General features: G+C 48.3%; 1 protein-coding gene across 2 annotated transcripts in view; it reads right to left on the bottom strand.

Annotated features, from left to right (window-relative positions):
* Positions 1-1,366: 1,366 nt before the first annotated feature.
* LOC146075887 (uncharacterized) overlaps positions 1,367-26,597 on the bottom strand; it is a 58,467-nt gene continuing 33,236 nt past the window's right edge. For both annotated transcript variants that reach the window (XM_083185562.1, XM_083185561.1), the window contains exon 2: positions 1,367-3,150. In XM_083185562.1, the coding sequence (XP_083041688.1) occupies positions 1,692-2,981 (1,290 nt within the window). In that variant the 5' untranslated portion in view covers positions 2,982-3,150 and the 3' untranslated portion in view covers positions 1,367-1,691. The remainder of the gene's footprint in view (positions 3,151-26,597) is intronic.

The following is a 26,597-nucleotide window of genomic DNA, read 5'->3' on the forward strand; positions in this document are numbered from 1 at the left end:
TGAGAGGTGCGACCCTGCGGAGACCTTTCAGTAGAACTGCATACAAAGTCAAAGGTGCAGGTGCACAAATTAAACTCCCAATTTCAAAAAATGCAAAATTTTATTGCAAAAATTTTGAAATTGGGAGTTTAATTTGTGCACCTGCACCTTTGACTTTATAAGCTGAGACATGCAAAACATTTGAATTCACACCACTCACTATTCTTAACATTCGTGGGCAATGAAGACTTCCAGCATGGAGAGGCTGCATTCCCCTTTACCCTGTTTGACAGAAGGAATCTCTAGTTTGAAGGACATATGCGACCCTTCCTCAAAGTATTAACCTTTCAACAGGCTTGCCAGAAATTCCCAATACTGAACAACTTTCCCCTCGCTTACTTCCAAATGAGCCACTATGCCAAAATAACAGTGAAACACCTCTCTGACAAAGATTGGTACAATGACTTGGATGGGGTATTGAGAGCTAAGCCCGTAATCGAAAAAGCCATTTCTTTACACTACAACTACCTCAGACCACTTATAGTACACGAGGACACAAGGTCAGGTATGAAGCTATGGCTCAGGGATTTCCCCGATCCATCATGCGAAATATTGCTTAAAACCTTGGTAAACTCTTGCCGTATGTTACCTGCTGCTCAATACCAGGAGCAATTTTTAAATCTTTTTCATAGAGCTTATTTTTCACCGCATAGACAGCTCCTGGCAGGGATGCCATCAAATGGATCCTGCCCTCGTTGTGGAGAGGCAGAGGCGGGGTTATTACACTGTCTTTGGACATGCCCAATTACAAGAGGCTTCTGGCTACAAGTGAGGAAATTCACGCTAGATAATTTAATAAACTACATACCCTTTAATGCAGAATGGGCCATATTTGGAATCATTCCTACAGAACAGAGGGTAACTAGGGGATGCAGAAAACTTGTACTGGCCATACAGGCAGCGGCATGTAAAACCATTTTGCATGATTGGATATCCACGCAGCCTCCTTCGTTTGCTCTCTTTAAAACTAAGCTCCATCACATCTTTCAGATGGATTGGTTGGAAACAACCTTAGATAAAGAAAAACGAACCCAACATTTTTTTGAAACCTGGGAAAGTTACATTGTGACTCTACCAGCAGACTTTCAAAAGAGAATTCAAAACACCTTACAATACACAGAATGGTATGAGACGAGGAGGCTGCTGGGAGATCCCCCAATAGTAGTGGCATAGGAGGAGGAAGTTTACATATAAACCTTGTACTAAGAGAAAGGGGTCATCATATTGTTATTCTCGGTTGGGGGGTTTGGGAGGATGGGGCCTTCACACACACAAACATATAAAGAAATAACTACCAATAACTCACAGGAGACTTTTCATGGTTACTTTTATACTGCCTTTTAATGGAGAGATGTGCAGAGGACATTTTTGAATTTTGAATATTGTTAAACAACAAAATAATGAAAATGTTTGCAGTTCATTTGAAGAATTGTATGATCAATTTGTAAACGTTTCAATGTCCTGATGTGTAATGCATTGCAACATTAACATAATAAAAAAAAAAAAGTTCATAATCTGCACGGTTTCATTGGCTATGTGCTGTAGTCAAATGTAGGAGGTGATCATAATTATGTAACTATACTGTGCATTCTGTCATTTGATGTGTAACAAGTTGTAGCCTTTGGGAAAAACAATTGCTACATTCAGAACATTTATATAGTCTCTCCAGTGTGACTCCTCTGATGTCGGACAAGCTCTGACTTCCAGGGAAAACATTTGCCGCATTCAGAACATTTATATGGCTTCTGTCCTGTGTGACTCCTCTGATGTCGGACAAGCTCTGACTTCCAGGGAAAACATTTGCCGCATTCAGAACATTTATATGGCTTCTCTCCTGTGTGACTCCTCTGATGTCGGACAAGCTCTGACTTCCAGGGAAAACATTTGCCGCATTCAGAACATTTATATGGTTTCTCTCCTGTGTGACTCCTCTGATGTCGGACAAGATTTGACTTACAGGGAAAACGTTTGCCGCATTCAGAACATTTATATGGTTTCTCTCCTGTGTGACTCATCTGATGTTGGACAAGAGCTGACTTAGATAAAAAACATTTACTGCATTCAGAACATTTATATGGTTTCTCTCCTGTGTGACTCATCTGATGTTGGACAAGATGTGACTTAGATAAAAAACATTTGCCGCATTCAGAACATTTATATGGTTTCTCTCCTGTGTGACTCATCTGATGTTGGACAAGATGTGACTTAGATAAAAAACATTTGCCGCATTCAGAACATTTATATGGTTTCTCTCCTGTGTGACTCAGTTGATGTATAACAAGAGCTGACTTGCGGGGAAAACATTTGCTGCATTCAGAACATTTATATGGTTTCTCTCCCGTGTGACTCCTCTGATGTAGGACAAGCTGTGATTTAGAGGAAAAACATTTGCTACATTCAGAGCATTCATATGGTTTCTCTCCTGTGTGACTCATCTGATGTTGGACAAGATGTGACTTTTGGGGAAAACATTTGCTGCATTCAGAACATTTATATGGCTTCTCCCCGGTGTGACTCCTCTGATGTACCAGAAGCTGTGATTTAAATGTAAAGCCTTTGTCACACTCAGAGCACACATGTGGTCTCTCTCCTGTATGAATCCTCTGATGTTTTACAAGATCTGACTTACAGGAAAAACATTTGCTGCATTCAAAACATTTATATGGCTTCTCTCCTGTGTGACTCCTCTGATGTAGGTCAAGCTGTGACTTACAGAAAAAACATTTGCTGCATTCAGAACATTTATATGGTTTCTCTCCTGTGTGACTCCTCTGATGTACGACAAGATATGATTTACAGGAAAAACATTTGCTGCATTCAGAGCATTTATTTAGCTTCTCTCCTGTGTGACTCCTCTGATGTACCAGAAGCCTCGATTTAAATGCAAAGCCTTTGTCACAATCAGAGCACACATGTGGTCTCTCTCCTGTGAGACTCATCATGTACGAGATAAGAAATAATTTAATGTTAAATGTTTCTTCTATCCAGAAAATAGTTTAGGTTAATCCTCCAGGTGTAAGAAGAAATTAGGACTAACTGGCTGGATCAGAGAACAATGTCCCTTCTTGCAGAATTTGGACTAATAATATTAGAAGATGTTGTACAATCGTCCTGTAAAACAGTTAAAAAGTAAAAGGTTAACATAGTTCAACTGTGATGTCAGAGTTATTGTGTATGGAACATTATATATTTCTATCTACAACAAATATTGGTCGCTGACCATTGTTTTTATATTCATGTATGTTGCCAAATTGCTGGGACTATTTGCAGTCGGATGCACAACAGAAGATTCAAATATGTATATAGTACACACGGCCTATTAATGTTTCTATGACTATTGTATAACCCTCTTCCTCGGAGCATTACTGACCCTCTGTACTGACCACAGATTAACAAGTGCTATTGATCCTGCACTTTTGGCTCCCTTATCTACATGCAGACATGGGTGATGTTACCCCAAAGATGGTGCAGTGTTGCACCTGTGTTTCCAGACGGCTTGATCCAATGGCTCTAGAAACATTCTACTGGCGGGAACTTGTGGCAGAAAAAAACACCCGAAGCAACACTCCCCATACATAGGGATAACACTCAAAGTGACAGTGACAATGTTATGCAGGAAACCACAATACACCGCTGTTAATCAAATATGGTTAAGGTCAATTATATGCAATAAGCATTAACACAATGCACAGTTAATATTGTAGACTCAATAACAGTAACTGCAAAGGCATATACATCTTACTATCAACTACTTGCATGAAGCATAAAGGCAAACATTCAAATATAAACATCAATCCAATATATTAAGGCAAGTAACACTGTCAGTAAAAGGCTGTAATATCTGGACTGTCCGCATGGTGATGTTACATCAGTCATGTGCCCGGTTAAGGTCTTTCAAATTAAACTGTGAAATGAAGAAAAGCTGTGCACAGTATATGTTATCCAAATTGGTATTATTGAACAAGCACTTGTAGTGTAACGCATATGCCTCCAACAGGTGGTGCTATGGAGCAGTTATTTGCAATGTACAGCACAGGCTTCCAATGGAGAGTGCTGTGACTAAACAAAACCTCCTTGAACAGTCTGTCTCTGCTGCTGGCAGTAAGAGGTCCTGAAGGGCTTTTCCTTTTCAGGACATCTTCACCTTTTCCTCTCTCCTGACCTCTGCCAGCCCCCTCTGCCCAAATGCACCAAAACTGTTTCCCACTCCTAGTGCTATACCGGTCTGAGTTTCTTAGTAGGGCTGTTGCCCAGAAACCAATCCAGGGAATTAACCCCTGCAGCACTCCATCTGGTCTCATACGCAGCCATTGTAGTCCACACAAATTTCTTAAAGGGGTATCCCAAGAGCAGGGTACAAATGTTCACCTGCTGTAGAGATGCCTGTCCTCAGGCACTACTTTGAAGAGAAATTTCTGAGCAAAAAGTCTTTGCAATATCACAGCAAACTTAAACAACAAAATGCAATCAAGATAAACATAAACAGGTAATACATTTCTACTTTTCTGTCACATAAATGGCTAAGGGTCAAACTGGGGTATTTCCCCGGGGCTCCCATCCCTCCACCACAGGACTCATTTTCCCTGATGGTGCACATGGATTGTACTCTACATCACGGCATGAGGTCTGCAATGAGCATGTGAAAACTTTATTACATCTTCTGGACCTTTGTATAGCCTTCTGTATCCTAAATTCAAACTCTTTTCCTATTATTGTTGTGTACTCCTGATCGGTGCCAGGCTTCTCTTCGGCCTTCTTTGATTTATTTGGGGTTTCTGCAGGGATATTAACTTCAGGCATTGGCATAACTGACTCAGAGATTGGGCCCCTTGGAACCCAAAAGCCCAATGCCTCAGCCATGTGGACCTTCAGTGCCCCTTTCTCATTTCGATCGCACCTGCATCTGTTTGCCTGAAGTCTGCTGCACTGGAATCTGCATCTTCCACTCTTTGTATACGGTCACACTTTGCCTCGTGAGAACGTTGTGGTCTAATGACATTTTGAAGGCAATGCTGCACTGTCTCATTCTGACCTTTAACAACTGGTCTCTCACTTGTTTTCAACAGTTTACTTTGCTTTGGGACTTCAGGTTCTGGTGGTCAGGGAGGATTGTTGTTAAAGCCTACCAGTCTCTCCATTAACTTCCTGTAGTCTTCTTCCCCTCTGGCTGTGCTGATCATATTGCCAGCAACTGTGTGGATCATTGCTGTAATGCATGAAGTGTTGGTACCTCTCAATGTGTTCACTCTGGTGACATCCTCTACAGATTGGTTGGACCTTATGTTGCAACTGGTTTGTAGCCTGTCGGCCTGATTCTCGAGCGACCTCCCATTATGGATGATTCCTTGCACTGCTTTCCTGTTTTTTAAGGTGTGGTACTCTGATGATTTACCTGATTGGTTTGGTACTATAGTCAGCCCCATCACTCTGGTTCAGCCCCAATAACTGGAAGACGGACGATTTAAAGTCTGAGAAGTAGCTGCCTGGTTGCTGGCCTTCTGCAGCTGTGACTGGTTCGATTTCCTTGCACTCCTTCCATGAAGAGTTTGATTAGAGTTTCATTGGCCTGTCCAACATCTTGAGAACCCAACGTCTGTATGGCCTTCATGGCATCCTGTAGACCTAGCATGAACTCCTGCAGTGATACAGGCGTCTCTATAGCTCCGCTACAGTATTAGAGACAAATAGTTCCCGCAGTTTTTGGAGTATTCGTTCTACTCACCCGCCTTTACATCATGAGGAGGAGCAGGGCCTTTTTACTGTCCCATCAGTATCACCACTTTTTGTTATTCGCTGAGAGGATATAGGCGGAACATGGAAAGCATTTTGGGGACCCATGTTTGCAGTCTGCACATGTGCATATTTGCACAGTCACCACATCATTCACTGGAGGTGTGGGATTGTTGCAGGCAGAGGGCGTTGGCATGGGTATGCCCAGCATTTCCTAAATGTACCCATAAAACCGCTGGGCATCCCCATGCAAACCCAGGTGGGGAGCTGCCTGTCAGGGGTGGACAGCTGATGTCACAGGATCTCAGCCACATTCTCAGATCAGACGGCACAAAGATAGGTCTGTCAAGACTGACATATTTGCAAACAGGAGAAATATCATTAGATCAGGGCTTGACAAGTTTCTTTAAAATCTAAAAGCCAGGATGAAAATGTAGGAGCCAGACAAACTAAGACTTAGGGACAGTGTGCCAAAGGAGCGCACCAAATATTTACACGTGCCATAATGCCTTTTACATATACCACATGCTGTAATGCCCATTACACATTACTCCACACACGGTAATCCCTACTACATATAATATGACACGCTGTAATTACATATTATGCCACATAAATTCCACTTACATACATGATTGTTGCTATGGGTTTCATGCTAAATTCCAGATGCTAACATGTTCTGCCAATGGGTTTACATGCTCTTCCAGGGGATTACAGGGTCTGCCAGTGGGGTTACAGGGTCTGCCAGTGGGGTTACAGGGTCTGCCAGTGGGGTTACAGGGTCTGCCAGTGGGGTTACAGGGTCTGCCAGTGGGGTTACAGGGTCTGCAGGATCTGGAGGTTCAGCAGAGCTGCCCTGACACATCTGCGGCTTCCGGATACTTAGGCCACAGCTGTAGCACGTGGCAGGCCCCAGTGTCGGAGAGCAGAACGCTGCTCAGTAGGTGCTCCGTGATGCTGTGCGGGGAGGGATGGGAGTGTCTGCGCTGCTGCCTGCACCCATTGTGCAGCCCAGGGGTCGCGCACCACTGCCTGCGCTCAGTGCACTGCCGTTGGTCCCTTAGGAGGGGGAGAGGGGGGGTTGGGCCCCACTACTGCTGACTTCCAGCAGGCAGCACGGGCACTGCTGGTCCTTCAGGGGGGGGGGGTCGGGTCAGGCACCCTGCCCGCGCTGCTGACTTCCAGCAGGTGGGGGGTGGATGGGCACCGCTCAGTGCGTTGCTGCTGGTTCCATAGGAGGGGGGAGAGGGGGGTTGGGCACCCTACCCGAGCTGATGACTTCCAGCCAGGAGAGCCGGCGGGGGGGTTAGCTGCCTTTGATGCTGCTGCTACTGACTTCCAGCAGGTGGGCTCAGTGCGCTGCTGCTATTTCATTAGGTTAGGTAACACTGCACACTGGCCTGCACATGACCAGATTCTGCTTCCTCCCAAAGAATCTGGTCGCCAGGAAGCAGAATCTGGTCACCATGACGACCTGGTATTTGTCAAGCCCTGCAATAGATGGTAGGGCCTAATCCGGAAGATGTACTTCCTACAACATATACCGGCTACGTAACGGTCCTTGCATCCATCTGTGTCACTGAACCTGCAATCTGATCTCTTCACCAACCCCATCTGCATTCTTCTGAGGTGTACTGTAAAGCTGGGTACACATATATACAATTGTCGGGCCATTCTTCCGTTCTGGGTCGGACAGCCGTTCAATTGTATAGGTGTGTACGCTGTCCCGTACGAGCGATAAACGGCAAAAAACTGTCTTGTCCGTCCATAGTCGGTCGGTCGGCGGTTCTTTGCTGTTTAATTTTCATCCGACAGGACGGCCTCATATCGGAACAAAAGTGCATTGTGTACGCACGGTCGATCGATATGATGGCCGTTCTTGTGACTATACTGCCAAAGTTGGAACGCCCATGTGGGCGTTCCATAGCTACATGATCTCTCCTACAGATATAGTTACTATAATAAAGTACATTGCATTCAGAACGCACACTTCAATAAATCATGTGTGGAGGTGACAGGGTTAATGTAGTTCACGGAGCCGCGGCTCCACTGCTCATGATATATCAGGCTGTCATATAGAGGCACAAGCAGACAGACAATAGCCCTTAAAATTAAGGATAATACAAGGCACAGTTGCTAATATTTCAATATGCATTACATAATGTGACACACACGGAGCACCAAACTTCTATAAAGCCGGGTATGCGACTAGTCAGTTTGCGGTAGTCACCCTGCCAAACTGCTATAAAGCCGGGTATGCGAGTATAGTCAGTTTGCGGTAGTCACCCTGTAGTCGCATATCCGGCTTTATAGCAGTTTGGCAGGGAGACTACCGCAAACTGACTAGTCGCATACCCGGCTTTATAGAAATAATGAACTACAATAGTTACACTATAATAAGTACATAGATTCCATTCATGAAGTTGTAATGGCTGGACGAACATGCATATTAGATGTAAATGTGAAGCAGCAAATGATATCAGAAATAAAAACGGGAGATTTATGAGGTGAATATACTGAACACAGTTTATTTAATCAGTAATAGTGCAAGGTTACAATGTTGTCAAAACAAGTCTAGATGGTAACAAATGGAAGCAACACATGTAACAATGTTAGATAAAAGGGTACGTGCACATATAATGTCTGAAAATGGTGAAGAGCAGCCGGATGTGGTGTGGAGCCCCTGGCTAGGGGTCTGTTGGCCGGCTGTTCGTAGGGGATGGACAGTAGTGGTGTGGGAGGAGTCAGGTGGGATACCTGAATTCCCACAAAGTTCTTTAAGGTACCTTGTAAGCACAGTCCAATGGTAATGAATAGGTTCCCCGTTGCAAGGTCGGTCCCTCGACGCCGCTTCCAGTCAAGGCACTGGTGTCCGCGGGTATCTGTGATACTGATGCCGATGATGGCGGATGCACAGGTGTGAGGCTGGATGGCAGTGGCACTGGGTTCCCGTGCTGGTACCGCTGGAGAGGCGCTCTGGGTATCCCTGTGCAGCATGGTGATGCCGGGGGGTGAGTTGTCAGTCGGGAACGAGACCCCCACTGATGGTATTGGCTTCCCTGTGTGAGTGGATGTAAGGTGGCCGTGGTGATGTGGTGCGGAGCCCCTGGCGGCGTGGACTACACAGGTCCCACCACCGAGGTCAACAGGCACCGCCGCCCAGCTCCCCCTGTCAGCGCAGCACGCCGCCAGCCTGCACGCGGCTGCTTTACATCCAATCACACAGGGCAGCCAATACAATCAGTGGGGGTCACATCCCTGCGATGTGCTCTGCCAGCTGCATGAACAGTCAGTCAGACCGAGCTGCACAGAGGGGAGAGTATCCCGCTATGACTACTTCCAGATGGCAGTAGCTCCGGGGGGCAATATTGGGAATGCTTTGCAAAAAGGCCAGCATCGCAATCCCCCATTAAAATATATGTGGAGTGCTGGGGAAATGGAGGTTTCTCCCGATACCTGCTGTGTGCGGCCCGTCCGTCACATAGTGCTCGGGCCTGAGTACCGGAGACGCAGGGTAGCTCGGGCATGAATGGCAGGCTGTAAGCGGTGGGAAGGCAGAGAGGTACCCGGGCAGCTTACACTATGGTTGCATCAGCCGGCATTCCTCTGTGTCCCTGCATACGTGCTGCCTACTCCGCTCCCCCGTCGCTGCACCACGGTCACTGGCAAGTGCTCCACGACTATGGGTACCGGGGCAGCAGCGCTCTCACTGTGACAGGAAGTCTGAGGTGACTGTGTCCCGACTGTATGGGCGCCTTATAGTGTAAGCTGCACGGGTACCGCTCTGCCTTCCCACCGCTTACAGCCTTCCATTGATGCCACGAGCTACCCTGCGTCTCCAGTACCCAGGCCACCTCACCGCCACTGCCTGGAGCTGCGGCCGGTCACTCACCGCATCCAACTCGGTCTCGGCTGGAACAACCCCGGAACAGCACCAGAAGAACAGTACCGGCAAGAGCTCGCTGAGCCTTGAGGACAGAGGTGCACTGCGGCAAACAGGAATTTAGATTAAATAAATATATATCTTGCTAACTGGAGCCTGGACATATATATTTATATATGAGGGGATATAAATAACAGAGCTACCGCAGTTAATGTGATTTTTCCCGACAACGTAGCAGCTGCTGGGGGTTTATTGGGGGAACTTAATCTGAATTCCTGTTAATGTGGCTATTACAAAACAATATGCATTACATAATGTGACACACATGGAGCACCAAACTTCTATAAAGCCAGGTATGCGACTAGTCAGATTGCGGTAGTCACCCTGCCAAATTGCTATAAAGCCGGGTATGCGACTAGTCAGTTTGCGGTAGTCACCCTGCTAAACTGCTATAAAGCCGGATATGCGACTACAGGGTGACTACCGCAAACTGACTATACTCGCATACCCGGCTTTATAGCAGTTTGGCAGGGTGACTACCGCAAACTGACTAGTCGCATACCCGGCTTTATAGCAATTTGGCAGGGTGACTACCGCAATCTGACTAGTCGCATAACCGGCTTTATAGAAGTTTGGTGCTCCGTGTGTGTCACATTATGTAATGCATATTGAAATATTAGCAACTGTGCCTTGTATTATCCTTAGCCATTTTAAGGGCTATTGTCCGTCTGCTTGTGCCTCACAAATTTAACTGCGGGACCAGACCGGCATTTCTATACAGAAGTTTAGTAGATGCGTACTCCGTCACTTTTGTTTAGGTTCTGTACCCATGCCTCTTTGTTTTAGTATGCCCTTAACCCAGCCCATTATGATAATTTTGTTCATATATATCGTGTCAAAAGCCCAAATCGAGAGAGTGTGTACAATCTTTTTCTTGCGTCTGTTTGGACGGGAGTGTTAAAGTAAAATTGTACAGGTGTGTATGCGCGTGATCGGCTGTTGTTTGTGGACGGTCCGATGGGAGTACAGTCGGCCACACGGTTGCAAGAAACAGGGATTGTATATATGTGTACCCAGCTTAAGTGTGTGATGAGAAAGTGCTTTAATTAATTATTGACTTTAAACTGGTCTATTTAATAGGAAGTAGAGCATAACGCTCAGTTTTGGACTCTATGCAACTAATGAATGTGAGATGTTGGAATCTATATCCTAACAATTTTATATTCACATGTATCTATAAGAATATGTTTTATGAAATATCTAGTGTTATACACGAATTATAATATTTTAAGTGTTATTATTAAACTCTAAATTGTTTATTTGCTCTCTTTTCTACTGCCTCTCTAATCACCCTCTTCTATCCCCGTCACCCCTTCCCATCCTCCATTAGCCGCTGCCTCCTTGCCACTTTCTACCTTCTCATATTACCCACTGCCATCCATTGCCAACCTCTGCTCCTTCCTAGTCACTTCTGCCTCAACCTTTCTCCCAGCCTAACCACATCTCTACCCCTAGCACCAAACCCTCCCATCTCAGCCTAACGCCATCTCTCACCCTAATGCCTAACCTTCCCGACACAGCCTAAGCCAGGGCTCGACAAACCCACAGTGACCAGATTCTGCTTCCTGGCGACATGATTTTTGTGGGAAGAAAGTAGAATCTGGTCATGGCCAGGTGGATGGCGCTGTTATATGTCCGCTAGAGCCGGCATTGCGGTACTGCAGCCGCAGCAGCCCGGCCTCCCCAGCACGCAGCAGCTCCGGCTCGTTCACCCATGTACCCGGCCGCCAGTGCTGTCAGAGTCCGGTCTCCCACACACACAGAAGCATCAGCTCTGGCTCCTCTTCCGGTTGGTTCACCCATGTACCCAGCTGCCGACACGGTCAGAGCTCTGTTCACCGCGCACAGAAGCAGCAGCAGCTCCTCCTCCGGGTGGATATGCACTATATGTACCCGGCTGCCACTGTCAGAGCCCGGCCTCCCCCGGACACAGCAGCAGCTTCAGGTGCAACTGGCCACCGCCGCTGCCACTAACCCCCAGCTGCTGTCAGACTATGGCCAGGCAACAATCAGTTTAACCCCTTGGCAAGAAGCAGGTTAACCCCTGGCAGAACATGGTAACCTCATAGCAACAAGCATATTAACCCCTGGCACAGCATGTTAACCCTATTGGCAATGAGCAGGTTTACCCTTTGCAATGAGAAGGTTAACCCCAGGTAGACCATGGTAACCCCATAGCAACAAGCATATAAACCCCTGGCACAGCATGTTAACCCCATTGGCAATGAGAAAGTTAACCCCTGGCAGACCATGGTAACCCCATAGCAACAAGCATATTGACCCCTGGCAGAGCATCTTAACCCCATTGGAAATGAGTACGTTAACCCCTGGTGTCAAGCATGAAACCCATGGCAACGAGCATGTAGGTATAAGCAGAACTTATGTGGCATAATATGTAATCACGGCATGTGGTATTATATGTAATGAGCATTACGATGTTTGGTGTAATGGTCATTAAGGCCCGTGGTATATGTAATGCCCGTTTTTTGGGGGACGCGCCTTCAGTGTGCACTGTCCCTATTATTAGTTTATCTGGCTCCAAACATTTTCATCCTGGCTCCTAGAGTTTAAATACATTTTGTCAAGCCCTGGCCTAAGCCCATCTCTCCCCCTAGTGCCTAACCCTCCCACTCCAGCCTAAGCCCCATGTCTCCCTTGTGCCTAAACCTCCGGACACAGCCTAACCTCATGACTCTCACCCTAGTGCCTCAACCTTAAATCCCAGCCTATCCCCATCTCTCCCCCTAGTACCAAACCCTTACATCCTAAAACCATCTCTCCCCCAAGTGCCTAACCCTCCCATTCCAGCATAAACCCCATCTCTCCCCTGTGCCAAAACCTCCTACACAGCTTAACCTCATGACTCTCGTCCTAGTGCCTAAGCCTGCCATCCCAGCCTATCCTCATCTCTCTTCCTAGGGACTAACCCTCCCAATCCCAAACTATCCTCATCTCTCCCCATAGCACATAACACTCCCATTCCAGCCTAACTCTATCTCTCCCCCTAGTGCCTAAATCTCCCACCCCAGCCTATAACCCTCCCACCCCTTAGTACCTAACACTCCCATATTACCCACTGTCATCCATTACAAACCTCTGCTCCTTATCACTCCTTCCACAACCAACTTCATCTCTCTCCCTACTGCCTTACCCTCCCATCCCAGGAAATCAGTTTGCTCCCACTAGTGCCTAATCCTCCCAATCTTAAGCCCACCTCTCCCCGTAGTCTCTAAATATCCCACTCTAACCTCCATCTCCCCCCTAGTACCAAACCCTCCCATCCTATCCCCATCTATCCCCCTAGTGCCTAACCCTCCCGACACAGCCTAACCCCATCTCTCCCCCAATTGTCTCAAACCCCCATGCCAGTCTAACTCCATCTTCCCCTAGTGCCTAACCCTCCCATCTCAGCCTAACGCCATCTCTCACCCTACTGCCTTACCCTCCCATCCCAGGAAATCCATTCGCTCCCCCTAGTGCCTAACCCTCCCATCTTAACCCCATCTCCCCCCTAGTGCCTAAATATCCCAATCTAACCCCATCTCTCCCCCTCGTACAAAACCCTCCCATCCTAACCCCATCTCTCCCCCTAGTGCCTAACCCTCCCGACACAGCAGTGTTTTTCAACCACTGTGCCGTGGCACACTAGTGTGCCTTGAGCTGTTCTCAAGTGTGCCCCCAGATCTAGAGATGCCCAAACCAGTTTACAGCCACCATCAGTTCAATTGTAATTTACTGGTCTCTTCTTTTCATGTAAAGGGCCAATGTATTTTATTTTTGTTACCTGTGGGGACCAGTGTGTTTGTTTTTTATATGGGGGCCAATAGGTTTGCTTGTTTTTCCTGTGGGGACCAATGTGTTTTGCCCTGTGGAGATCTCAGTGTGCTTTGGCAATTTAAAAAAACAGGATTTTGTATTTAACGTTAAATCCTTTTCTCCGATTCCACAGGTGTCACTGGAGTTACAGTGGGGAATAGAAGGGCGACTGCAGGGAGCATGGGCACTTTAATAATTTTCAGAGTCAGTGTGGCCAGCTCCTCCCGTTCTACCCCCAGACAGTCAAAAGAATTGTGCCCGGAGGGAGCTAGAAGATAGGAAAACACTTCCCAGGAGGAGGTTAGTACAAACAAAAACACTCTCTTACACAGAACAGTATAAGAAAAGAACTGAAATCGAAAAGAAGGTCATAACACACAACCTAGACCACACATACAACTGTGGAGAGTTTCAGCAAAGGCAAACGACCGAAACTCAGACCAAACTGGAACAGACCTATGGTGCTGTAAAAAACAAAAACAAATAGAAAACACCCTGGTCGGAATGAAGCAAAAAGAACTTCAGCGCAGAGGTGGGCGTCCAGTGACACCTGTGGAATCGGAGAAAAGGATTTAACGGTAAGTACAAAATCACGTTTTCTCCTTCATCCACTAGGTGTCACTGGAGTTACAGTGGGGACGTCCCAGAGCTCCCAACACGGGCGGGATAGTGATGAGATCCCCTCAAATGATCCCACTATCTTCCCGAGCAGTCTGGTGCAGAGATGTACCGTCACCCAATTGGTCTTTAAAATCTGCCGGACTAAGGTCTGCAGAGATAGGATCTTTTCTTCCGACAAGAAGATCTTCATCTGAACCGTGTCCATCAACATCCCCAGGAACAACAACCTTTGGATGGGTTGAAATTGAGATTTCTTGTAATTGAGGATCCACCCATGTTCTATCAGTGTCGACTGGGTCAGGAAGAGGCTGTCCAACAATTCCTGCTGCGATCGAGCCTTCAGAAGCAGGTCGTCCAGGTATGGTATTACCATGACCCCCTGAGATCCCAGAATTTCCATCATGACTGCCATGACCTTGGTGAAAATTCTGGGTGCAGATGATAGGACAAAAGGCAGAGCCTGAAACTGCCAATGTTGTTCCTGGATCGCGATGCGTAAGAATGCCTGATGAGGCGGCCAAATGGGGATGTGAAGATAGGCATCTCTGATGTCGAGGGACATCAGAAACTCTTCCCTCTCCAGTCCAGCAATCACTGACTGGAGAGACTCCATCTTGAACTTTATGGGCTTCAAATAAGGGTTTTGGCACCAGGAACATGCTGCAGTAGAATCCTTTGTTCCGAGAGTCTCAAGGCACATGGATCACCACTCCTAAATTTTCTAGCTTCGCTATGGCCTGCATCAATAGGATGCCTTTTCCTGGAGAAACTGGCAAACCGGTCTTGAAGAACCTTTGAGGAGGCGTATGTGGGAAGATGATCCCGTAGCCAGAAGCTATCAAATCCTTCACCCAGGAGTTGTGACACGAGTGTGCCCATTTCTCTTTGTAGAGTTGAAGGCATACTCCCACCCTGGAATCTCCCAGGTGGGCCGGGAGACCGTCATGCAGTGGTCTTGGCGGCAGTCTTAGGGTCAGACTGGGTACTGGCTGTACCCCCTTCCACGTCCTCTTGACCCTTCTTTGTGAGAAAAACCTCTGGCACGTCCACATAATCTGGAGACTGGGCGAAAGGACCGAAAAGAGGTCCCCTGAAAGGTCCTCCGCAGAGCCGGGGTAGGTGGTGCTGTGGGTAAAAAATTGGATTTACCTCCAGTAGCCTGGGAAATCTATTTGTCCAGTTCGGGCCCGAACAGAACCTCCCCATTAAAGGGTAGCGCTTCCACAGCTCTCTTGGACTCAGCATCCGCCTGCCACTGCCATAACCATAGGGCCCTTCGGGCAGATATGGAGAGGGCAGACAACTTTGCTGCCATGATGCAGATATTCGATGAGGCCTCCACCAGGTAAGCCGAAGCCTCTCGGATATGCTCTGCCAGCCTGACGAGAGTTTCCTTGTTTGGATTTGTGCATAAGTCAGAGGCTATCTGTGTAGACCACACACCGATGGCCTTGTTGACCCAGCACCCTACCTGTGCAGGACGCTGGATAACCCCTGCAGCCACGTATATGGACTTCAGTGTAGTTTCCAACTTCCTGTCCGAGGGTTCCAAGAGAGGAAGCCCCCGGGACCGGCAGTACTGTCTTTTTTGAAAGACGTCACACTGAAGAATCCACTGTGGCAGGAGTTTCGCATCTTTTTCTTTATCTAAGTAGATAAAAAATTCCAGATTTCTAGGTATTTTTTTTATCAGGATGATGCCAAGCTGTTTGTAAGTGGTCATCTAATTCCTCAGATAAAGGAAAAAATACCGCCTGTTTTTGGCGCTTTCCAAACATAGAGGGCCAAGAAGGAGTGGCATTGCCATCCTCCACTTTGAGGGCCAGGGTCATAATAATCACCCTCTAATGCTGGCATGTCATCATCAGTCATGCTCCTCCAAAATGTGAGGAAATGCTCTTTTGCTGTGTAATAAAGGGGGGGGGGGGGGGGGGGGGCTCTTTTGCTGTGTAATAAAGGGGGGAGGGGGGGGGGGCTTGAACTAACAGCAGCAGCTGGTCCAGGCACTAGAGCAGTGATTTTCAACCTTTTTACCTTGCGGCACACTAAATAAGTTTTAAAAATTCCCAAGGCACATTATGATCCCCACAGGGCAAAACACATTGGCCCCCACATTAAAAAAAAAACAAAAACCTATTGGTCCCCATATAAAAAGCAATCACATTGGTCCCCACAGGTAACAAAAATAAAATACATTGGCCCTTTACATGAAAAGAAGAGACCAGTTGAACTGGTGGTGACTGTAAACTGGTTTGGGCATCTTTAGATCTGGGGGCACACCTGAGAACAGCTCAAGGCACACTAGTGTGCCACGGCACAGTGGTTGAAAAACACTGCACTAGAGCCATGGTCAGTCCCTGTACAGGCGAGGACAAATTTGCCTGCTGTGATCTAGTTTCCACCATGTCCTTTTGAGAAGCTGCCAACTCTGAGGCCAGTTTAGACATGACCTCTGTGAGTTGCGCAGCCCTGACAGGGGTGACTGGGGCAGGCTGCACCGGAGTGTCTTCCATACATTTGTCACAGCAACTTTCTCCCTCTGTGGAAGGCACAAACTTAGTTGTGCACTTCCTACAAGCCACCTTTTTTACCATGTTAGACATATAATTTAAACACACAGTTGAAAAAATAGGATTTTGGGTACCTACCGGTAAATCCTTTTCTCGTAGTCCATATGGGATACTGGGCTTCACTACTATGGGGATTGAGACCTCCGCAGGAGAGACAGGCACATAAAAGAACTTTCAGTGTGGGTGCACTGGCTCCTCCCCTCAATCTCCCTCCACTAGTCAGTTAATGCAAAAACTGTGCCGAAGGAGAGCATGTGAGGAGTATGTGATAATGTATTGTGGTGAGATTCATCCAGCACACCCAAACGAACAAAAAACATATAAAAGAGGTGAATCCTAACAACTTAAGAGGACACCTGTAACTAGAACAAATCTATAGTCCTATTTATCCTATAGAAAACAAGGCAATAAGCCTAACCATAAAGTAGGTCTGACAGCAGAAAAAGCCGCACTGAGGCGGGCTCCCAGTATCCCATATGGATTACGAGAAAAGGATTTACCGGTAGGTACCCAAAATCCTATTTTCTCTACCGTCCAATGGGATACTGGGCTTCACTACTATGGGGAGGTCCCAAAGCTACCAGAACGGGTGGGAACGTGCGGATTCTGCTGTAGAACCGCATTCCCGAACTGGGAATCCTCCCTGGCCAGGGTGTCAAACTTGTAGAACTTCACAAATGTGTGTTGCCCTGACCAAGTTGCGGCCCTGCATAGCTGCATTGCCGACACCCCTCGAGCAGCCGCCCAAGAGGTACCTACAGACCTGGTTGAATGAGCCTTTACTGAAAAAGGAAGCGACAAACCAGCTGATGCATAAGCCTGCTGGATAGTACATCTTATCCACCTGGCAATGGTACGCGTTGAAGCAGGTAAACCCTTCTTCTGCGCATCATAAAGCACAAACAGGCTGTCCGTCTTACGGATCCTAGCTGTGTGCTTGACATACCCTTTAAGGGTGAGGACCACATCCAAGGTATCTGGTATATCTGGGTGTGTCGCGCTAGAAGGAACCACAATAGGTTGGTTTAGGTGGAACCCTGACACCACCTTTGGAAGGAATTGTGGTCTAGTCCTGAGTTCCGCCCTATCGTTGTGGAACACAAGGTAAGGGCTCCGACAAGATAAGGCCCCGAGCTCGGACACCCTCCTGGCCGAAGCTAGAGCCAGCAAAACAACAGTCTTCCAAGTGAGGTGTCGCAGCTCAGACTCTTCCAATGGAACAAACCGGGCTGATTTCAAGAAAGTAAGAACTACTTCCAAATCCCATGGTGCAGTGGGAGGCACAAAGGGGGGCTGAATCCTCAGCACCCCCTGTAAGAAGGTTTGCACTTCCGGCAAGGCCGCAATCTTTTTCTGAAAAAACACAGATAGTGCAGAGATTTGGACCTTTAAGGAACCCAATCTGAGTCCCTTATCCAGGCCAGCCTGAAGGAAACGTAGCAGACTGTTTAATCGAAAACTGGCCGGAGGCAAGTCATTCTTCTCACACCAGGCAATATATCTGCGCCATATTACATGATAATGAGCAGCCGTCACCGGCTTCCTGGCTTTTATCATTGTAGTGACGACAGAGGGATGGAGACCCTTGTGGACTAAGATCTGCCGCTCAACCTCCAGGCCGTTAAACGTAGCCGCTGTAAGTCCTGGAAGACGAACGGGCCCTGGAGGAGCAGGTCTTTTCTTAGGGGCAGACGCCACGGGTCTTCCACTAGCATGGCCTGAATGTCCCCGTACCAGGCCCTTCTTGGCCAGTCTGGTGCCACCAGTATGGCCTCCGTCCCCTGATGCCGGAGCCGCTTTAGCACCCGAGCCAACAATGGGAGAGGTGGGAAGAGGTACACCAATTGGAAATCCCAGGTCCAGGTGAGAGCGTCCACCGCTATCGCCCCTGGGTCTCTGGTCCGTGCACAGTACATTGCTACCTTGTGGTTCAATCGTGAAGCCATCAGGTCGATCTGAGGGAGCCCCCACAGATCCACTATGGCATTGAACACTTGAGTGTGAAGGCCCCACTCTCCCGGGTGAAGATCGTGACGACTCAGGAAGTCCGCCTCCCAATTGTCGACCCCCGGGATAAAAATGGCAGACAGGGCCTGGACATTCTGTTCCGCCCAGGACAGAATTTTTGACGCTTCTCTCATGCAAGGCATGCTCTTGGTACCACCCTGCCGATTTATATAGGCCACAGTGGTGGCATTGTCCGACTGGACCTGGATCGCCTTTCCCTGTAACAATGGAGCTGCCTGTAACAGGGCATAGTAGACCGCCCTCAACTCCAGCTTGTTGATATGAAGGCCTGACTCCAGTGGAGACCATCGACCCTGTAGGCGGACTCCCTGTGTCACAGCTCCCCAGCCCCTCAGGCTGGCGTCCGTGGTTACCAGAATCCAGTCCTGGATCTGGAACCGTCTGCCTGCCAACAAATTGGATGAATCTAGCCACCACTGTAGCGAGATCCTGGTTCTTGTTGCAAGGCCAATCCTTCTGCGCATCTGCAGGGGGGAGCCGGACCATTTTGTCAGAATATCCAATTGAAAGGTCCTGGAATGGAAGCGGCCAAATTGTATTGCTTCGAATGAAGCCACCATCTTGCCTAGAAGCCGGAGGCAAAGATGGATCTGTACCAGAGGTGACTGTAGGACCTCCCTGACCAGCTGTTGTATTGCAGTGACCTTTTCCATCGGCAGAAAAACTTTTTGTTCTGATGTATCCAGGATCATGCCCAAGAAAACCATCCTCTGGGTTGGAACCAGCGATGATTTGGGCATGTTTAGGATCCACCCGTGGTCTCTTAGAACCTGTATGGACAGATTGAGAGCACTGCTTAAAGCCTCCGCCGACCCTGCTTTTATTAGCAGGTCGTCCAGGTATGGCACTACATTCACCCTTCGGAGCCTGAGTAGTGACATCATTTCCGCCATTACCTTTGTGAAAACCCGCGGGGCTGTCGACAGGCCGAAAGGTAACGCCCGGAATTGGTAATGGTCGTTCCCCAAGGCAAACCTGAGATAGATTTGGTGTGGGGGCCAGATAGGAATGTGTAGATAGGCGTCTTTGACGTCTATAGAGGCCAGGAACTCCCCTCTTTCTAGGCTGGCGATCACAGAGCGCAAGGACTCCATCCTGAACTTGAACACGCGCAGGAAGGGGTTCAGTGACTTTAGATTCAGGATGGGTCTTACTGAGCCGTCTGGCTTCGGTACCAGGAATAAGTTGGAATAATATCCCTGGCCCTGCTCCGTGACTGGCACCGGTACAATTACCTGAGACTGAAGCAGCCTGGTAATGGCCCCCTGAAGGAGCACCTGATCTTCCTGGGATGCTGGGAGTGCCGACCTGAAGTATCGTCTGGGATGGTTTGTCGAATTCCAGCTTGTAACCTAGAGAAATGAGACCTCTGGCCCAGGTATCCAGACCCGAGGCGTCCCACACATGGCTGAAATGCAACAATCGCGCTCCCACCGCGAGAGAGTCTCGTGGCGGGAAAACCCCGTCATGCTGCAGGCTTAGAGGAAGTCGCGGCATTTGGACGGTCCTGGGTGTTGGAGGTGTTAGGCTTCCTAAACTTGCCTCTCGTGCCCCTGCTGGCATTGGAGGCGCCCCTAGCCTTGGGGCGAAACCTGTTCCCACGAAAGGACTGCTGGGAAGCACCTGTGAAGGTACGCTTTGCAACCGTGGGGGCTGATGGAAGGAAGGTAGATTTTCCTGCCGTGGCTTTGGAAATCCAACCGTCTAATTCACTGCCAAACAGCCATTCTCCTGTAAAGGGAATACCCTCCACACTCTTCTTTGAGTCTACATCTGCAGACCACTGCCGCAGCCACAAGGCCCGTCTGGCTGACACCGCCATGGCTGAATTGCGCGCGTTAATTGCGCCCAATTCCTTTTGTGCCTCGCACAGGATTTTTGCGGTATCCTGAATGTGACGCAGGCTGTCCCCTATCTGGGCCACAGTCATGTCACCCAACAAGCCTTCCTGAATCTGGGTTGACCAGGTATGAATAGCCTTGGCCATCCAGCAGCTGGCTAAAACTGGACGCTGGGATGCCCCACTTGAGGGTAGCTTCCAGCCTTCTGTCCGCCCCGTCCTTAAGGGTGGATACCCCTGGGACTGGTAGCAACACCTTCTTAGAGAGGCGGGAAACAGAGGAGTCCACTACCGGTGGCTCCTCCCATTTCTTTCTGCCCAAAGGTTCAAAAGGATATGCATTTGTGAACCTTTTTGAAAGAGTAAACCTCTTATCAGGGTTTTGCCATGCAGCCCTGAAAGCAGTTTCTAACTCTGCCTGCTCAGGGAAGTACACTGGCTGTTTCTTCTGAGTCATGAAGAAAGGATCTCCTTCTGTGGATGCCTCTACAGGGAGATCTAAAACATCCCTAATGGCCCTGATAAGGGGCTCGGGACCATGTACTGCCGTCTCAGGGGCTGGTTCCTGCAGACCCTGCTCCTCACCCTCCTCCAATATGTCCTCATCGTCCTCATCTGTGTCAGGATCCATAGCAGTAGCCTGCCTCTTTTGAGGCTGTGCGGGCGGGGGAGGTACACTTTGGGTATGAAGAATATCCACCCTGGCAGATAACATGGACAATTCCCTCTGAACCCTCTGCGTTTGCTGAGTGTTAGTGGAAAGCTGTGAAGCCACAGAATCCAACAAGGTCTTTATGTTGGAGGCCCACGCAGGCTCCTGCTCGTCTGCCTGCGATTGCCCCGCAAGCTGTGGGGGAACCCCACTGATCTGGGTGTCAGCACTACTGGGCTGTGGTGACATACAAGCCTCACAAGTAACCTGGGACTGTGACTTGGGCACAAACTTGGTGCTACACACCATACAAGTGAACTTTTTCACCATGATGAGATAGTACTACAATGTCTGTAGTAACAAACACAACCCCCACGCAGTCACACACGTGCACACACTGCTGGATGTGTTTCCTCTGAGTTTAAAATTATTGCGTCGACCCAGGGATTTGAACCTGTGAATGGTGCAGTTGGTGCTTTTGTTGCTAAGCAGGAGCACTGCTGATTCAGCCATTTGGCTCTATTGAAAACAGACTATGTGCTTGCTTTATGCTGTGTCTGTAACTAAACAGTGGGGAAAAAACAGAGCAATTGGGGAGCCAAGTGCACCCTTAACCTGAACTCACAGATCTGGGTGAGCTGGTAACGCTAAACACAGTGATATAAACAACACAGTGTCTGACTAAGCTAGATAGCGCAGCAGCGCTAAATCGCTATAAAAACCTGCTGTCTCTGCCGTGCTGCAAGTACCCGGATCCACCACGCCAGTGAGGAGCCCTGTAATGGAGTCTGGCAGCGTGTGAAGAAGCAGGAAGTGACAGCGCGCGCCCAGCAGAGCTTGGTCCCGCTCTGAGTGAAGCCCCGCCCCCTTACACGGAGCTGGCGCTTACATATAATTATACTGACATTATTAAAGGTGTAAAATATATATCATACATTATACCCTGAGGGGTGTCCCTGGTGGTCCAGCGGCAGCACCCCTATGCCAGTTATCAGACGCGGTGTTCACGCGGTCCCTGCTGGAGAGCCGCCATTACTAGCCGTCGTCTTGCCGCACCAGAAATGGCTGCGGGGACCCCTTGTGGGACCCCCAGCCTGTACTCACCACCGATGTCTTCAGACCTGTCAGGGGTGTGCGGCGGCTAGGGGACTTGCTCACTACAGCGCAATGCTGTGCGGTGACAAGTCCCACGCAGGACTGGATTGTCCTGTAGCAGGGTCAGCTCTGCACCTGAAGAGGTCGGGGACTGACCCTTCCCCTGACACCCACGAAGCAGGACAGCTGTGTGGTCACTACAGCGCCCCAAAATAACAAACTTGAAAATAAATGTGGAAAAAACTCTGGAGCATCCAGAAGCACTGCCTCTCCTGAGGCACATTTTTCAAAACTGACTAGTGGAGGGAGATTGAGGGGAGGAGCCAGTGCACCCACACTGAAAGTTCTTTTATGTGCCTGTCTCTCCTGCGGAGGTCTCAATCCCCATAGTAGTGAAGCCCAGTATCCCATTGGACGGTAGAGAAATAACAGCACCTTTCCCCCCAGCATCACACACTGCCGGATGTACAATAATGCTCTCAAACAGCATATTTGGAATTACATCATGGGTGGGGTTTTACTTCAAAAGTGAGATCTATATTGCAGTGTAAAAATAGAGCAGTCGGTATTTACCCTGCACAGAAACAATACACCCAAATGAAACTCTCTGCACATGTTACAGCTTCCCCACCTGCAGTGCACATGGTTTTGCCCATTAGAGAGTGATTGTGCCTTTGCGAGTGAACTAGAATAACCCCCTAAGTGCACGTCCCCTGCCTACTGTGTGCTTATTGGTGAAGAGAGGAGGAACATTCATATATACATGTTACTGAGCGGGCTGCTGTGTGCACATTTTACATATTATACACTAAGTGTATGTCACCTGCCTACTATGAGCTTATTGGTGAAGGGAGGAGGAACAGTGATGTAGGTGTTCCTGAGCAAGCTGCTGTGTGCGCACATCTTACATATTATACACGAAGTGCATGTCACCTGCCTACTGTGTGCTTATTGGTCATGGGAGGAGGAACCGTCATATAGGTATGTTACTGAGCGAGCTGCTGTGTGCGCACATCTTACATATTATACACTAACTGTATGTCACCTGCCTACTGTGTGCTTATTGGTGATGGGAGGAGGAACAGTCATATAGGTGTTACTGAGCGAGTTGCTGTGTGCGCACATCTTACATATTATACACTAACTGTAGGTCACCTGCCTACTGTGTGCTTATTGGTGATGGGAGGAGGAACAGTCATATAGGTATGTTACTGAGCAAGCTGCTGTGTGCACACATCTTACATATTATACACTAAGTGTACGTCACCTGTCTACTGTGTGCTTATTGGTGATGGGAGGAGGAACCGTCATATAGGTGTCGCTGAGCGTGCTGCTGTGTGCACACATCTTACATATTATACATTAAGTGTTCGTCACCTGTCTACTGTGTGCTTATTGGTGATGGGAGGAGGAACCATCATATAGGTATGTTACTGAGTGAGCTGCTGTGTGCACACGTCTTACATATTATACACTAAGTGTACGTCACCCGCCTACTGTGTGCTTATTGGTTACGGGAGGAACCGTCATATAAGTGTCACTGAGCGAGCTGCTGTGTGCGCACATATTACACACTAAGTGCACGTCACCTGCCTACTGTGTGCTTATTGGTGATGGGAGGAGGAACCGTCATATAGGTATGTAACTGAGCGAGCTGCTGTGTGCACACATCTTACATATTATACACTAAGTGTACGTCACCTGCCTACTGTGTGCTTATTGGTGATGGGAGGAGGAACCGTCATATAGGTATGTTACTGAGCGAGCTGCTGTGTGCGCACATCTTACATATTATACACCAAGTGTACGTCACCTGCCTACTGTGTGCTTATTGGTGATGGGAGGAGGAACTGTCATAAATGTATGTTACTGAGCGAGAGGCTGTGTGCGCACATCTTACATATTATACACCAAGTGCACGTCACCTGCCTACTGTGTGCTTGTTGGTGACTGGAGGAGGAACCGTCATATAGGTGTGTTACTGAGCGAGCTGCTGTGTGCGCACATCTTACAAATTATACACTAATTGCACGTCACCTGCCTACTGTGTGCTTATTGGACACCTGAGTGCCGCATCCCCATTGCCACATGAAGGTTTCCCTAATTCAGACATCATCTCCTGAGCCCCTATAATACCCTAATGACCCAGAGCAGAGATTGGCAGAGCCATTATAGGGACTACGTAAAAACCGGACTAGACTCCGGACCGCCGGACAGGACATCAAAATCTGCAGTCCGGAGCTTATAGGGTCCTGTCCGGGGGGTGTCTTGTCCGGGGGTCCCTGTGATAGCTATCACCAGGGACATGGGGGAGGGGAGATTACAGCCTCCCTCTGTGGTCCGGACCGTCCGGTTTTTGCTACATGCCCGGACCATACAGGGAGACTTTATTCTACCCCTCCTCCTCTACCTGGTGACAGGTGTCACAGGCAGAACCCCCAGACAGGACACCCCCGGACAGGACATCCCCCGGACCGGACGCTACAAGCTCCAAAATGCAGAGTTTGATGTCTGGTCCGGCAGTTTTGTCCTGGTCCGGTTTTTACCCATACCCGCCATTATATGGGGAACAATATGGGCCTATGAGGAACGAGGCAGTGACCTCCTGATGGAGTTATCAATGGATGGAACATTCCAGTGGTTCCACCTCAAGCTGCCAGTCTGTGCTCACTGCACTATGAGGCACCGGTGTTATTACCAGTGGCGGAACTACCGAGGGTGCAGCTGCTATGGGGCCCGGCGGCTGGGGGGCCCCATGGACAGCAAGCACTCCCCTGCACCGTGACTGGTGGTATAGTGATTTATAAAAGAGCTGTCGCGGCGTGGGAATTAGTGCAGGGGGGGGGGGGGGGGGTCGCGCCGTGCGGCAGCAGCATGCTGGGAAAAAGCAGGACACTGCTGCGGGGAAAAGATTTCAAGGAGCTAGGGGGGTGTCGCGCCAGGCAGGGATCTACAGCCGCATGTTGGGAGAGAGGTGAGGACAGCAGCGCTCACCTTCAACAGGGAGGCGGGGAGTGCCAGGCAGTGGCTGCCGTGGAACTGTATGTACATGTTGCTGTTACTGAAGAACTCGACAGCACAACCTCTGCTGCTGTGGGAGCCAAGAAATTCAAAGAACAAGTGAATACAAAAAGGTGAATGGATGCAATTGGACTAGAGCAGTGGGTCACACGTGTGTCTGTGTGTACAGTATATATATATATATATATATATAGTGTGGGATGTGTGTACAGTATATATAGTGTGGGATGTGTGGGTGTACAGCATATAGAGTGTGAGGCATGTGTGTACAGTATATATAGTGTGGGGTGTGTGTGTATACAGCCTATATAGTGTGGGACATGTGTGTACAGTATATGTAGTGTGGGGTGTGTATACAGCATATATAGTGTGGGGCATGTGTGTACAGTATATGTAGTCTGGGATGTGTGTGTGTGTGTGTGTATACAGCATATATAGTGTGGGGCATGTGTGTACAGTATATGTAGTCTGGGATGTGTGTGTGTGTGTGTGTGTATACAGCATATAAAGTGTGGGACATGTGTGTACAGCATATATAGTGCGGGATGTGTGTGTGTGTATACAGCATATATAGTGTGGGACATGTGTGTACAGTATATATAGTGTGGGGTGTGTATACAGCATATATAGTGTGGGACATGTGTGTACAGTATATATAGTGTGGGGTGTGTGTATACAGCATATATAGTGTGGGGCATGTGTGTACAGTATATATAGTGTGGGGTGTGTGTATACAGCATATATAGTGTGGGACATGTGTGTACAGTATATAAAGTGTGGGGTGTGTGTGTGTGTATACAGCATATATAGTGTGGGATGTGTGGGTGTACAGCATATAGAGTGTGGGGCATGTGTGTACAGTATATATAGTGTGGGGTATGTGTGTATACAGCATATATAGTGTGGGACATGTGTGTACAGTATATATAGTGTGGGGTGTGTGTATACAGCATATATAGTGTGGTGCATGTGTGTACAGTATATATAGTCTGGGATGTGTGTGTGTATACAGCATATAAAGTGTGGGACATGTGTATGCTTGGGAGCTGATTCATAGAAATTTAAAAGAACCACTGATTGGTGGGACTGACTGTGGGCATTGTAGTATGTGGTATAAGGTGTTATGGTCATTGTGGTGTGTCGTGTAATGGTCAGGGGGGGGGGCCCATTATAATTTTTGCTATGGGGCCCACAAACTTCTGGTTACGCCTCTGGTTATTACTTACAGTGCTGGCTGTGTCT

The sequence above is a fragment of the Crinia signifera genome, chromosome 4, assembly GCF_055691185.1.
Source record: "Crinia signifera chromosome 4, ASM5569118v1, whole genome shotgun sequence".
Lineage (NCBI taxonomy): Eukaryota > Metazoa > Chordata > Amphibia > Anura > Myobatrachidae > Crinia > Crinia signifera.